Source organism: Thamnophis elegans, chromosome 3, assembly GCF_009769535.1.
Source record: "Thamnophis elegans isolate rThaEle1 chromosome 3, rThaEle1.pri, whole genome shotgun sequence".
NCBI lineage: Eukaryota > Metazoa > Chordata > Lepidosauria > Squamata > Colubridae > Thamnophis > Thamnophis elegans.
This window is the reverse complement of record NC_045543.1, coordinates 57,919,693-57,934,228: the sequence shown is the minus strand read 5'-3', so window position 1 is coordinate 57,934,228 and position 14,536 is coordinate 57,919,693. Positions and strand designations below refer to the sequence as shown.

The 14,536-nt window shown below is 42.1% G+C and overlaps 1 protein-coding gene across 1 annotated transcript in view; it reads right to left on the bottom strand.

The window, feature by feature from the left end:
- Window positions 1-13,467, bottom strand: part of LOC116506166 (paralemmin-2-like) — a 149,013-nt gene extending 135,546 nt beyond the window's left edge. The window contains exons 1-2 of the mRNA XM_032213818.1: window positions 13,409-13,467; window positions 9,735-9,816 (exon numbers count right to left, since the gene is read on the bottom strand). Of these exons, the coding sequence (XP_032069709.1) occupies window positions 9,735-9,816; window positions 13,409-13,467 (141 nt within the window). The remainder of the gene's footprint in view (window positions 1-9,734; window positions 9,817-13,408) is intronic.
- Between the last annotated feature and the right edge of the window lie 1,069 nt (window positions 13,468-14,536).

Genomic DNA, 14,536 nt, shown 5'->3' with positions numbered 1-14,536 from the left:
CCGCTGAGAGGTCAAGAAGCACCAGGATAGAGGAATGCCCTCTATCCCTAGCCCGCCAGAGATCATCGATCAGTGCGACCAAAGCGGTTTCAGTGCTGTACCCAGGCCTGAAACCAGACTGAAAGGAATCCAGATAATCCGCTTCATTCAAGGTCCATCGGAGTTGAAGCGCCATCACCTTCTCAACAACCTTCCCCAGAAAAGGAATGTTGGAGACAGGACGGTAGTTTTTCAGGATGGCTGGATCCAGGGAAGGCTTCTTGAGGAGGGGTCTCACCACCGCTTCCTTTAGTGGTTGCGGGAAAGACCCCTCCTGCAAAGATGCGTTGGTAATCACCTGGAGCCAGCCTCATGTCACCTCCCTGCTGGTCGAGACCAGCCAGGAGGGGCACGAGTCCAGTAAGCAGGTGGAGGTGCTCATCGCTCCCATGGTCTTGTCCACTTCCTCAGGGGTGACAAATTTGAACTCATCCCAGGAAGTCCGACTTAGACCTACCCTCGGCATCTCGGCTGGTATCGCCCAAGCGGAGTCAAGGTCTGTCCGAAACTGAGTGATTTTATCCAACAGAAACTGAACAAATTCCTCAGCTCTTCCCTGCAGGGGTTCCCCCCCCCACCTTTCAGGAGGGAGCAGGTCACCCTGAACAGGGCGGCTGGGCGGGATTCTGCAGACACAATAAGAGCGGAAAAATGCATGCATTTTGCCGCCCGTATTGCCACTAGGTAAGTCCTAATAAAGGCTCTTAGTAGTGTTCGATCAGATTCAGAGTTACTAGTCCTCCAACGTCGCTCTAGGCATCTTTTTTGGCGCTTCATCTCCCGGAGTTCCTCGGTAAACCAAGGTGCCCTCCTGGATCCACTGCCGCGGAGAGGCCTCAAAGGCGCAATCCGGTCCAGTGCCTGAGTCGCTGCAACATTCCAGGCAGCGACTAAGGATTCGGTCGGATTGTGGGCAAGGGAGTCAGGTATCTCTCCAAGCTCCCTCTGAAATCCCATCGGGTCCATCAGGCGCCTGGGGCGGAACCACTTAATTGGTTCCACCTCCCTGCAGTGAGGGAGTAGTGTCCTAAAGTCAAACCTCAGCAAGGAGTGATCTGACCATGACAAGGGTGAGGTCTCTATTCCCCTTAATTCCAGATCATATCTCCACTGCCCTGAGAGAAACACCAGGTCGAGTGTGTGTCCCACTCTATGAGTTGGACCCTGAACTACTTGAGTCAAGTTCATGGTTGTCATGAAGGCCATGAACTCCTGTGCCCCCTCAGAGTGTTCGCCGAGAGATGGTAGATCAAAGTCCCCCAGCACCATTAGAGGTTTTTTTAGAGGTTTTATTTGCATTTGTAGGCCGCCCTTTTCCCTGAGGGGACTCAGGGCGGCTCACAGAAAACCAGGGAAAGGGGAAATACAACATTGAGACAACAACACATAATAAAATAATGAGCAACATGCATACAACATTCGGGCGGGGTAGAAATCCTTATCCCCAGGCCTGACGGGCGAGCCAGTTCTTCAAGGCAGTGCGGAAGGCCTGGACGGTGGAGAGGGTACGAATCTCCACGGGGAGCTCGTTCCAAAGCCTGGGGAACTCCACCGCCAACCCGGCTACTGCCTCTAGTAGCACAGGCAGGGCTGTCGTGATGCAGCTGGGAGGTAGGTATGTCAGGAACAAGCCCACTTGAACCCCTAGGTCCAACTTCAAGAGAAGAGACTCACACCCCATAATCTCTGGGGCAGGGATCCTGCGAGGGACTAACGACTCCCAGACAACCACTGCTACTCCCCCACCCCTTCCTCTGGTGTCGTGGTTGGTGGAGCCCCTGGAACCCATCTGGGCACATTTCTGAGAGGGGGACTCCTCCCTCTTGGCCCAGCCAGGTTTCAGTTATACATGCCAGGTCTGCCCCCTCGTCTAATATTAAGTCCCGGACCAGGGGAGCCTTATTCACAACAGACCTAGCATTTAGCAGCAGCAACCTGAGACCAGGGCCCTGATCTCCTCTGCCACCAGGTTCTTGAGGTGAGCCTGAGGGGCCGGAACAAGGAATTGCTGTAATGTAGCAAGTCCTTCTTCCCCGGTAATGGCTAGCCCTACAGCTCCCGTCATATCTGCCCCTCCCAGTCGTAACCGAAATGCTCCGACCCTCTCCCCCATCCATAGACCCTCCCCCCTCTCCCATGGCCCCCATTCTTCCCGGCAGGCCACACATACCATTCACTCTAGGGTGAGGGGCGGATCCCGGGCCCCCATCCACTTCTGCTTCTGCACTCAGTGGAGGGGGCTCCAGGTCGCACCCCCAGTCCTATCATGTTCACCCAACAAACATTCTACTCAGACGCACCCCACAATAGTCATTAAAAATACAATACAATGATAAAAATAATTTAATTAATTAAATTAAAAGTGGGCACATTCACTCTCACAGTCGTACTATCATACACTCATCACACTAGTTAAAATGCCGTTCTTGAGGCCACAAAACAAAGGCAGTCCAGCTCCCGCAGGGCTTTGATGGCCGAAATGTAGAGGGTGATGATGTCCAAGTGTTCACCCCGAGATGGAGCAGCTGTAGTTCCAAGGCGCTTTTCAGGGAGGTCAGGAGCTGCTGCCGCTGATTGGTCCTTTCCAGGCAATACTTCAGGTCTTCTACTGCAGGCTTCGACTCCGGGAAATCACGGATGATGCTGTAGAGCTCCTCGATGCGCAAGCTGGCATATAGGTGGTAGCAGAACCTCTAGACGTGGACCCGCCAGCGCTTCAGGGGGCTGCTGGGCAGGGACGCCCTGGCACTCTCTTGCAGGAAGATCCTGCTGAGCCAGCCAATGACCTTCTCGAGCCACTCTTGGAACTCAGGTCCTCATTTTACTGACCTCAGAAAAATGGAAGGCCGAGTCAACCTTGACCCTGGTGAGAATTGAACTGCCTGCAGTTGGCAGAATTAGCCTGTAATACTGCATTCTAGCTACTGTGCCACCACGGCTCTTTACACTAAACATAACAAATTTCTTTAACCACTCTTGGTATGATTTGGCTTCCAAGGCTCTTTCCATCTTTTTCATTCTTCTTTGCATTCAGTCATTTTCAGTAGCGACTGTGGTGACTGTGTAGAGTTATTGTTGTTGTATTTTGCTTTCTTCTTTGAGTATCCAGAGTAGATCCAGGTGCTATTGATAAGCTTGTGCTGAATGAGCTAGTATCTAAATATTTTAGTTCCTTGGGAGTTATGCCTTCTTCATTAAAATGAGCAACACAGCAATGGTAATTTTTCCAGGTTTTAGGTTCAAAATGTTGTAAACTTTTGTTCAATTCATCAGCCCAGCATTATTCCTACTTAGGTTCTCTAGTGTTGTTTATTCCTTTGTTTTAAAGGGTCTGATGCATAAACTTTGAATTCAAATACCATTAGGTTTCATAACTCATATGAAGTTATGTTTGAATCTTTTGTTGATAAAAACTGTTGGAAAATTGTTCTGACTGACATTGGACTACAAACATCGTTAAAAAACAAGATCCAATATCTGGCTGGCTTATTTAAGGTAGCATAATCTTTCCTTTTTTCTTTTGTTTTTAAACAAAAATCATATGTGGATACCCTTTGTTTCTCAAAAGGACAAATATTCAATTCAATTTTTAAGCTCTCAGCTTTTATTTTCTTAATAAGAAACTCATCTCTGTGCCCAAATATCATTTTGCAGAATTATGCTTATGCATGCATCCCATTACTCTGCTTGCCTTAGGCTGTATAATTTCCCGCAAATTAACTTCATTGTGCTTTCAATATGACTTGGTGGTCTTTTGTAACAATGCAAAGTTTATTTTAAGCATAATTTTATAACCATTTTGTTTAATATATGTAATCTGTGTCCAATTCAGGTATATGTTTCTTGAAACATTCCATTCTTGCTTTCATTATGATTTATCAGACATTTCAATTCAATGCTGCCCTTTCCATATATCAACATTCCATTTGCTAAATTAACTTTTCTTGCCTGTACCTCATTGTTCTGCAATCCTTATGCATATTGGCCTTTTCTTTTAAGACATTTAGACTTATTATCTCTCTGTGTTGTACAGGCTTTAGCTCTGTGAAGTCTTCATTCGGTTTTGATATGTCTCTTTCTAATACACTAATGACAGGTTACATTTCTCCCTTTTATCTGCTTTAGAGAATTCTCTTAGTTGCATTGTTGATGTTGGTATATCTCCACTATAATGAACTCTGATGAACTCCATTTATACTTTTCTGGTAAGGAACTTAAAACAGTTCCTTGAATTTTTCAGAAAGGATCACATTGTTTGTTGTTTTAGTATTTTATGAACAAAGAGATAATCTGACATGTGTTGCTTTAGATTTCTAATCCCTTATAATTTCAGATTTAGGAGTTCTCTGGTTACTGTTCATACTTGAGCATGTTTTCATCTGCTTCAGCTTGTTGTATGTCTCCTTTCCTGAACCACAATTTTGAATTAATTTGTAGAATTATTTCAGATTTTAATGCATCCTTTTTCAACTTCCATAACTTTCTCTGGATGTGGCATTACCAAAATCTCCTAAAGGTCTAGCTTTCAAATAAAAAACTTTATTCTTTAGCTGCTAAAAACAAAATTCTTTCCCATCTTCAACCATGAGACTTTCTGATCTCAGTATCATTGCTATTTCCAAAAACGTATGCCATATGCTACACCCCACAACTGCTCTTCATTTAAGATGCTATTCCTAATAAGTATCCATGATAGGCGGGCTCTTATTCCTAGCTCTATTTATTCACACACACACACACACACACACACACACACACACCGAGTCCCTGGAAATTAATTGATATATGCTAAGAATCTTATCCTGGTGCCTTGCTGAGTCTATAACTCTTTTCTTGGAAAATCCACACGGGTAATTTCTTGTATGTTTTGCACCCAGCACACTATTAGTCAATTGCTACATTCACACCAGAGTAAATATAGACCATTTAATTCAGCTTGCAAAAAGTGTGACCAGTGTGCACAAAGCCCTAAGCAAAAGAAAACTGAAAGTCTAACAGCATGTGAAAATTTAAATCCGTTTTCTGCCTCTTTCTCTTTCCCTCAGTATATAGGAGACTTTAAAATTTTGTCCTTCCAGACGAGGAAAAGATGTTTGGATCTTCTTTATCATCATCATCACACAGCCACAGATAAGGAGGTAACCCCCTCCATCTATTTTGGTGACCAGCAAGGTTTGTGCCATATTTGTGTTGCTGCCTGAGGAGGATTCCAGCTCCACTGGATTAAGTCCTAACTTGCTGTATTATTGGAGGGACTGAAGGCAATCAGGTCACACAAAGATTTAGGAAAGATCAGTTTGGACAAGGCTGAAGAATGTCTCAAAAAAACAACATTGAAAGGAAGACGTTATTTCAGAAAAGAAAAAAAACCAGCTTTGGAAGAGAAAGGCTAGCAGCCTGTAACTTGGAGGACCAGGTTCACTGTCCTGTCAGTGAAGCTATGCAATCAGTTTAAGGTATTCTCCCTAGAGGAAAATTTACAGTCCTTCAGAGAAGGTGTTTCATCCAGTGTCCCAGTAAGAAGAGAAGTCAGACTGCTATGGAGAGAAGGAATGCAATACAGTTTGGAGTTGCATCAACCAAGTGTCAAGGTAATAGCAGTAGATAGCAGTAGACTTATATACCGCTTCATAGGGCTTTCAGCCCTCTCTAAGCGGTTTACAGAGAGTCAGCATATTGCCCCCAACAATCCGGGTCCTCATTTTACCCACCTCGGAAGGATGGAAGGCTGAGTCAACCCTGAGCCGGTGAGATTTGAACCGCTGAACTGCTGATCTAGCAGTAGCCTGCAGTGCTGCATTTAACCACTGCGCCACCTCGGCTCTATAACAGGAAGTACCAGTCTTACATTGCACTGGACAGCCGCACACCTGGAATACTATACCCTACAGTACAATAAAATCATAATACAAAAAAGGACAATGAGGAACAGGAAAGCATGCAAAGAAGAATGATAAAGAAGGAAAGGGGCATGAAAGCCAAATCTTATCAAGAATGGTTAAAGGAACTTGGTATGTTTGGTCTAAAGAGCCTTGGTAGATTTAGTCTAAAGGCAGCGCAATGGCTAGAATGCAGTATTACAGGCTAATTCTGCCCGCTGCCAGCAGTTTGATTCTTACCAGCTCAGGAGGTTGACTCAGCCTTCCACCTTTCCGAGGGCGTTAAAATGAAGACCCATATTGTTGGGGGCGATATGCTGATCCTGTAAATCGTTTAGAGAGGGCTGTAAAGCACTGTGAAGTGGTATATATGTCCACATACTAAGTGCTATTGCTAAAGAAGAGAAGGCTGAAAGGAGATATGACAGCAATCTTCCAATACATGAAGGGATGTCAAAAATCAGAAGATTTATTTTCTGTAGCATCCAAGGGTAAGATAAGAACCAGTGGGTAGAAACCTGGGAAAGCTTTACAGAGGGAAATCCAAACTTGAAGTAAGGAAGAATTTTCTGACTGTGAGCACAATTAAAGAGTGGAACAGCCTGCCACATCATATCAAGGGTGATAATCATTTATCAGGGATAAGAGGAGGAATCCTGTTCTGGGAATGGGGGTTGAATTAGAAGACTACCAAAGTCATTTCCAACCCTATTACTGTATGAAATATTGCTTGAGACTTATTTAAACATCAGCAAGTATCAAAGCTGTTTGGTGGCAAACTGGGATAAATAGCAAGCAAAAGCAGGGAGAAAAAGACAAGAATTATTCTAGAATAATTAGGAGTTGGATGGTACAAATGGACTAAAATAAAGACTTTGTATTATTTATATAGCTATCTATATCTACACTTCCAGAGTTCCTGCTGAACAATCCCAGAGCCTTTGGTTAAGGCAGCAAAATAGAGATGGGAAGTAGGATACCAGGTGATACCTCTTCTATTCTGCACTATGAAAGAAACAATTTGATTCTTAGAGATGATGTACCTAACATATAAATGTTAGATATTATATCAGCATCCACAGAGATCCAGAACTAGTTGAGGTATCTGACTCCAGTTTTAATTTTTAATGGGAGCAAATAGCTAATCATAGGACTGCAAACATACAGGCACAAGTATTCCCACAGTGACTGTCAACTTTTAGAATTTGAATTTGAAGGAAGAATTATTACTTAAAGATGAGTAGTGAAGTAGCTCACTGCCAGCTTTGATAAACTAGTTTTGCACTGTTTCAGAGACAACTCTATACACTCTAATTTAGTAGATATGGCAGAGAATTACGTACACTACTTTTCCCTCAATTTTTATGTGCTGCAATTTCTCGCATTGCATTGCCTTTGGTAATCTGGATTAAAAATGGCAAGACTTGAACCTCTGAAAGGTACCAGTGAGGAAATTCTATACCTTTCTCAAATCACTTTCAAGCATTTCAAAGATTCCTAATCATCAGAGGAAAGATTATGGTGCATGAATTGGGTATTGGTCCAATCACTAACAGGCCAAGCACATCATGTCTCTGTGCAGTTTATCACTAAATGTGACTGTGAAGTGTTTTGGTCTTAAACACAGAAAGGGTTTTGGGAGTGACTGGGTGGGTATGCACATAGTCTGCAAACTTAAACACAATGTTCCTTTACTCAGGATCATGCTGACAGCCACAACATCCTGGATGTAGGTGGTTTAAATGGAGATGAGCATCTGCCTGCTCAAAAGCACTTAAAAAAACTTTGAATCTGTAGCAGTGCATAGCCCAACACTGATCTGTGTTAGTTAAGAGTTAAAAGAGTTTCCTGAAGTTTGTCTTGTCCTTCAATAAGAGCTTTCAAAGGGCACCACCTGGCTGACTTGGAAAATAAATAAATAAAAGCATTTTAATCTATTCTCTTTTGATTAATGTCTACATCAGCCTCCTCCAACCAGGCTTCGGGATTATAGAAATCAAGTCCAACATATCTGGAGGTTAACAATTAGGGAAGGGTGTTCTTTAAACAAGCATTCAACGCTGCTTTTCCTATTAAAACGTGATCTGGTCTTTTAAAAAGTCTAGCACAGGTGGCTGCAATCTCCGAAGAAGAACATAATTCCCCCATGGTGACAAGAAGTTTTATTGCCGAAACACATGGCTTGTCTCAACGTCTGTGATCCTGCATAAGCAATATTACCCCAGCTGCTTCAAGAAATACCAATGGAAGGGGCAGAAGCAGCAACTGTGCTGGGAGGCCAGCACCGCACCATTTTGTGCACTCCAGAATCCCTCAGATAGAATGGCATGAGGGGAGGGGGGAAATTAGTTGCTGCCTTCAAAATAAGACTACATGAGGGAAAATACCATTCAAAGAAGGTATGTTTCCAAGGAAAAACTAGAAAATTCCCAGAGATTCCAAATGTTGTCTCAGCAGCTCTAGGCTGAAATAAAACAAGTGGCTGTTATTTCCAACAATTTCCAGCGACTTTATTTTGACACCTGTTCCTCCTACAGACACAGATTGCATAAAAATACACAGGGGAAAGTTAGCTGTATTGCATAGCCTCACACTGTGGGGGTAGGTTTATGCCCAATAACCAGATTGCAGAATACAAGGCATCAGTGGTACAAGTGCTCCACTATGCCTAGGTATACATGTAGTCTAATCCATTAGACATCTCCCTCTGCTTCAACAGACAAGCTCAGAGGAAGGATTTTCTACAAATCTATCCTGCAGGCACTGACCAGGCTAAAATATCCAGAATTTCAAACTGTCATATTAGAAACAATTTGTTTAAAAGAGAAAGATTTGTAGAATAAAAGGTGATTAGAAACATCTAAAACTCCCCCAACAATAGGCTTCAGAAATAGCAGCCAGCTTTTTGAGAAGAATCTTTGTTTTAAGCTGCCATCTATTCTTTTTCATATAAGGTATTGGACTGTAAACCTGGGATGTCCTGCTTGCAAATTAGTTGCGCTACCATGGATCGTGATCTTATTCAAGATGCATCTGACTTTCAGCAGTATCCAAATCAGTAAATACAAACTAGTTACATCTATAGATAATATATAAATTCATATTAGGGCTGTAAAATTCCAGACAATCACTAGATGGAAACAAAGAGATATAGAAAACTGTTGGTTGCCCAATATTCCGTAACTCAGATATGATAGTCCTGGATTAATCTGTTCTACAATGTACCTATATACAATATTTCACAGTATATACAGTATCACTATACAGTTCTTTTGCATATAATCTCAAATTTTCAACTGTTAATTTATAGATGTAGATTATGTCCAACCTTGACTGTATGGACTGCATATACCCCTTGAATAGCTCTGCAGTTTTAGGCACACCTGCACACATACACACACACACCATTACACAACCATAGAGCTCAAGTACTACCATAATTAAGCACACAAAAGCTGCCTCCGTGGTTGCATAGCTGGGAAAAGAACCATTTAAGCAATGCAGTGAACACACCCAAATCCACATCCGTTCCAATTCAAGGGATATGTTGTGAATTGCTAAACCGGCAGCCAAATTCTGGTGCCTGCTATATATGCCCTCCCCCTTCCATCATCCGTTCTGCTCCATCCTTTTCAATAACATGATATTTTACACACACACAGAAGAGAGACTCGGTAAGGATTTGATTAGCTGGAGCAGACAGACTCTGGCAACGCAGGCTGCTTCATGTCGGAACAGGTTCTTCCCAGCTACCCAAATGTGTGATTTGCATGTCTAAAAACATACAGCTCTGGTCAATCCAGGATCAGCCCTTACCTTGAAATGCTGCAGCTGAAGAATCTGGTCCTCGAGCTGTTGTCTCTTCCCTTCTATTTCCGTCTGCCTTTTCCTTTTTTTCCTTAGCAAAGACAAAAAAGCAGCAGAAGAGAAATTGTCTGTCACTAGAGAAGCAAAGCTTTCAAACGTGTGTTTTTCATATGATGGATGTGCAAGCCGAGCCCTTCAGTTAGAGGAGCCACCTGATCCACCCTTGCCAGCTTGTCACCTACCTCACACAAACAGCATCTTCACAAAAATAGCATGTCAGCTAAGGACCAATGTCTTGTTCACTCAGGAGGAGAAAGATGGGTCTTCTCAAGTTCAGCTATGGGAATGGCAACGAAGAGCAGAGTCCCCGGGGGAAGAGGGGAGGGACAGCAGGCACAAAGCTTAACAACCAAGTTAAAGGCACAAATCCTAACCCTTGTGCCTTGCATCTCCTACAAAATGTAACATGCATGCAAAGCAAAGAAGGATCAGTAATAGTGTAGAGATACAGACGAGGTAAAATCAGGGTAAGGGCAAGATTAACTTACAGGGCATTCTATCCCTGGACCAATTATTATCTCAGTTTGAATAATTTGGGAAGGATAAGATTTGGCTTCCCATAAAGCCAGAATCTTCAGCATTGCCTTTATTCATCTATTTTCTTCTGTTCTTCTCCTTCAATCTATACTTAAATGCAACACAAACATTCCCCAACAGCTTATTTTCCTGCCATGATCCCACAGTGTTGTCTGGGCTCCCAGTCCATGTGCAAGACGTATTTCAGTCTTTCTTAGATATCCTTACACCCAGTCGTAAGGAGCATTTTCCTCTTTTAATCAACAGTATGGTGGCAACAACAAGGTGAGTAACATCTGTTGTATTTTATTACTCATTATCTTAAAGGGAAAAATTGGGTGCCAAGCCAAGGATGGTATCAGAGAAGTGCCTATTGTGTCAATGGGTGCATATTAACAGAATAACAGAGTTGGAAGGGACCTTGGAGGTCTTCTAGTCCAAACCCCCACCCCCTGTTCAGCCAGGAACCCTATATCATTTAAGACAAATAGTTATCCAACATCTCTTAAAAACCTCCAACCTGTTGGAGCACTCACAACTTCTGGAGGAAAGTTGTTCCACTGAATAATTGTTCTAACTCTCAGTAAATTCTTCCTTAGTTCTGGTTGCTTCTCTCCTTGATTAGTTTATTAACTAATCAATATTAACAGCTGCTGCTGCTTGGTCAACCTATCCTCCTGCTATTCCACTACAGATATGCCCTCAACTTACAACCACAATTGAGCCCAAAATGTATGTTGCTAAGTGAGACATTTGCTAAGTGAGTTTTGCCCTATTTTACGAATTTTCTTGCCCCATTTGCTAAGTAATCACTGCAGCTGTTAAATTAGTAACATGGTTGTTAAGTAAATCTTGTTTCCCCATTGACTTTGCTTGTAAGAAGATTGCAAAGTTTACCAACATGATTCTGGAACACTCAACCGTCATAAATATGAGTCAGTTGTTAAGCATCCGAATGTAAATCGTGTGACCATGGAGATGCTGCAACAGCCATAAGTGTGAAAAATGGTCATAAGTCCCTTTTTCCAGTGGAATTGTAACTTGGAATGGTCACTAAGTGAACTGTGTAAGTTGAGGACTACCTGTATTGCCTCCCAAAAGAGCTTCATGCAACATCATCAAGCCACTGGTTTCTCAGAAATATGCAATCACAAAAAACCCTGCTCAGCCAGTAGTATTATACCTACAACTTTTACCAGTTTAGTGCAAGGCAGAAACTGCAAATTATGGAAATGCCAGTGCGTCGAACCCCCAATAATATAGAGAGGTCTAGAAGATGGCATCTGTTGCCTACATAAAGAAAAGAGAAATCCTAAGTATGGTGCTGCCTGTGACTCAGTTCCCTTTGTGATTTTGATTTACATGGAGGGTTTTTTTTTTACATTTTCATTCAGTATGGATTACAAGAGAAGGGGGTGGAGGAGGAAGAGAAAGAACAGCAGAGAAAGAAACTTGGAGGTGATGGACAGAGCCCTGCAGCCCGATTCATCCCAGCTGCAGCAATGTGACTGATGGGTATTTCTTCCAGTGCGTAATGACATGCAGAAGAGGGAGGACTGCCAAGCCAGAAGAATCAACCAATCATTTTGTTTATCATGCACAATCAGGGCAGCATCATTGGCAATAATTCAGAACTTGCCCAGGGGAAGATAGGAAAGGGATTGGCAATGGGGACAGCAGATTTTATGCTGAGATAGTTTTTGCTGACTGCCCCTATTCTTGATCTACAAGCATAATGACAGGTTAGCAGGACTGGATAAAGGGGACAGAATAGTTGTGCCAAGTGATATACTAGTAAAGCAGATGAATCACTTCCAATTTTAGTTTATCTTAGGAGGAGGAGGAAAGGGATTTTTGGGGGGGGGGGAATTTAAAACTGATGTGATGGTATGAGGGACACAGGGACTCAAGAACCATCTTTCCAGCTTTATCTACCTCATCCACCAGAGCAGGGAGGCAGGATAAGATATAGTTCCCTTCTCTTAAGGAGGTCTATCTTTGGGACCAAGAAGAAGGGCTTCTCCCTGGTGGCTTCCTTCCTGTGGAACATAATCACCGCAGAGATAAGATTGGCCTCCACCTTAATGTTCTTTCAAAAGCCCCTGAAGACATGGTTTTGCCAGTGGGTCTGGGGAGCCCAAGATGATACACAACCCATCAAATGATTGCCAGAGGGGTGGAGGTTTATAGGGTTTTGAATTTGGGATTTTATTTCTGTAAGCCACCTGGAGTCACCACAAGCAAGTATATACATTTTCTTAATAAATAATTATTGAATAATGATTGGCTGAAACATCTCTGCTTGCTTATTGATTGTCAATTCTGATTGGCTGTCAGTTCTTAGTAGAGGCTGCAAATTCATCACACAGTAGCATCCAGGTAATTAAATGGGTAACTACCGGTTAGTTAAAACAATTTAATTCCAAAAACAGAAAACTTGGGCAACTAAATAGTCAATCATGTGGAAGTGATTAGGGAGACCCAAGCTCAACTCTCAAAACAACCACAAATTTCACGATGTCCTTGGACCAGTCACTATTGTTCAGCCCAACTAAGTACAAAATAAAAAAGGAGTAAGTTGCAGGAGAGATTGCATAATTTTATTACCATGTCCCCCAAAATGTAGAAGCAGAGAAAGTAGGATTTTATCATGGGATTCTTTACTGAAAAAATCCCACTATCATGGGATCTTTTACTGAGAAAATAGGATTTTATCATGGGATTTCCATAACACTAACTTAAAAAGTAGCTATGATCTTGGCAGCCACAGGCAAATCAAGTCGCTAACTAGATCAGAAATCACAAATCACAGCTAGCCAGCCAAATTCAAAATGCTAAGGTTTGGGAGGGAAGGAGATGTATTTACACCTATGTATGATGAAATGTAGGTTTGACATAGAGGAGGAGGACTGCTAAGCCATTAGATAAAAGATACTTGAATTCTGGGAAAGCAGAAGATGTAAGAAAGAAACTCAAAACAATTCACCTTTGATTTTGTAAAAAAAATAAGTTGAAGTGGAGAGGCTTTGACTGGCTTTCAAGATTCAGCCTCATTATACTAAAGTATGTTTCAAGTCTTTATGCGCTTGTTTTCTGATCTTGCCTACCTTAAAGGACTCACAGTCATGGACAACCTGATGAGGTATGATTCATTGAGGATGGCCATGGCAGCAGTACATTGTATAAATGTGTTTTTAATTCTGCCCACTGCCAGCAGTTGGATCCTAACCAGCTCAAGATTGACTCAGTCTCCCATCCTTCTGAGGTCGGTAAAATGAGAACCCAGATTGCTGGGGACAATATGCTGACTCTGTAAACCACTTAAAGAGGGTTGTAAGCACTGTAAACCGTTATATAAGTCTAAGTGCTAAGTGCTATTGCTATTACACTGAATGGAACAGGAACAAGTACTTATCAACAGTTGCACATTCTTAGTTATAGTATTTAGCTCTGTTTGGAGAAAATCTTTAATTGTTTTGCAGAGCACTATTATTTAGTTCTGTTATAGTTACTATCTTCCAATTTCTGTGCATTGTGAACACATCTACAAAATGAGTGGTCATGAAATTCATGCAATATTATGTGTACCAAAAATGGAAATAAGACTATTGTGTAGGACTACCTTCCCTCTGATGTTATTTTTGTGTGAAGTTTAACATTTTCATTATAGTCTTTCTGTAAGTAGGCTTTTCTCTTTACTTTCATTGTTGTTTGTTTTGTATGCTTTTTAACACATACTATTTGTACAGTATTTCTATTTCAACTGCTGATTATAGACTCCTTCAAGATTTGTAATAATGGGAAGTGATATACAAAGATATTAAATAGCTATCATGACCATCCACAACAGCTTAATCTTCTCCAAAACACCAATCAAGCTCCTTGGCTCTGTATATGATTTCTGAGCTGGCTGCAAGAAACTCCCTGCACTTGGCAGGACAGGGACACCATCTGTTCCTATTGCCAGATTTCAGTTTTCTGTCATTCTGCGAATATTATATTCCTTTCTCATATGATATGTCGTAAGATTAAGCATTCTCTGTCACCTAAAACCGCATTTACATTCAGTCTAGGATGCTATTACTTTCATGGATATGTGGGAAAAAGGTCTAATACTACAGCACTGGATCAGGTATACAGTATGTTTCCCAAAATCCCAGTATCATGGTGAGGTTATTGTGTTTAAACTTACGTTCAGGGCATGACAATCTCTTGCTTACACTACCAGTTTGGAA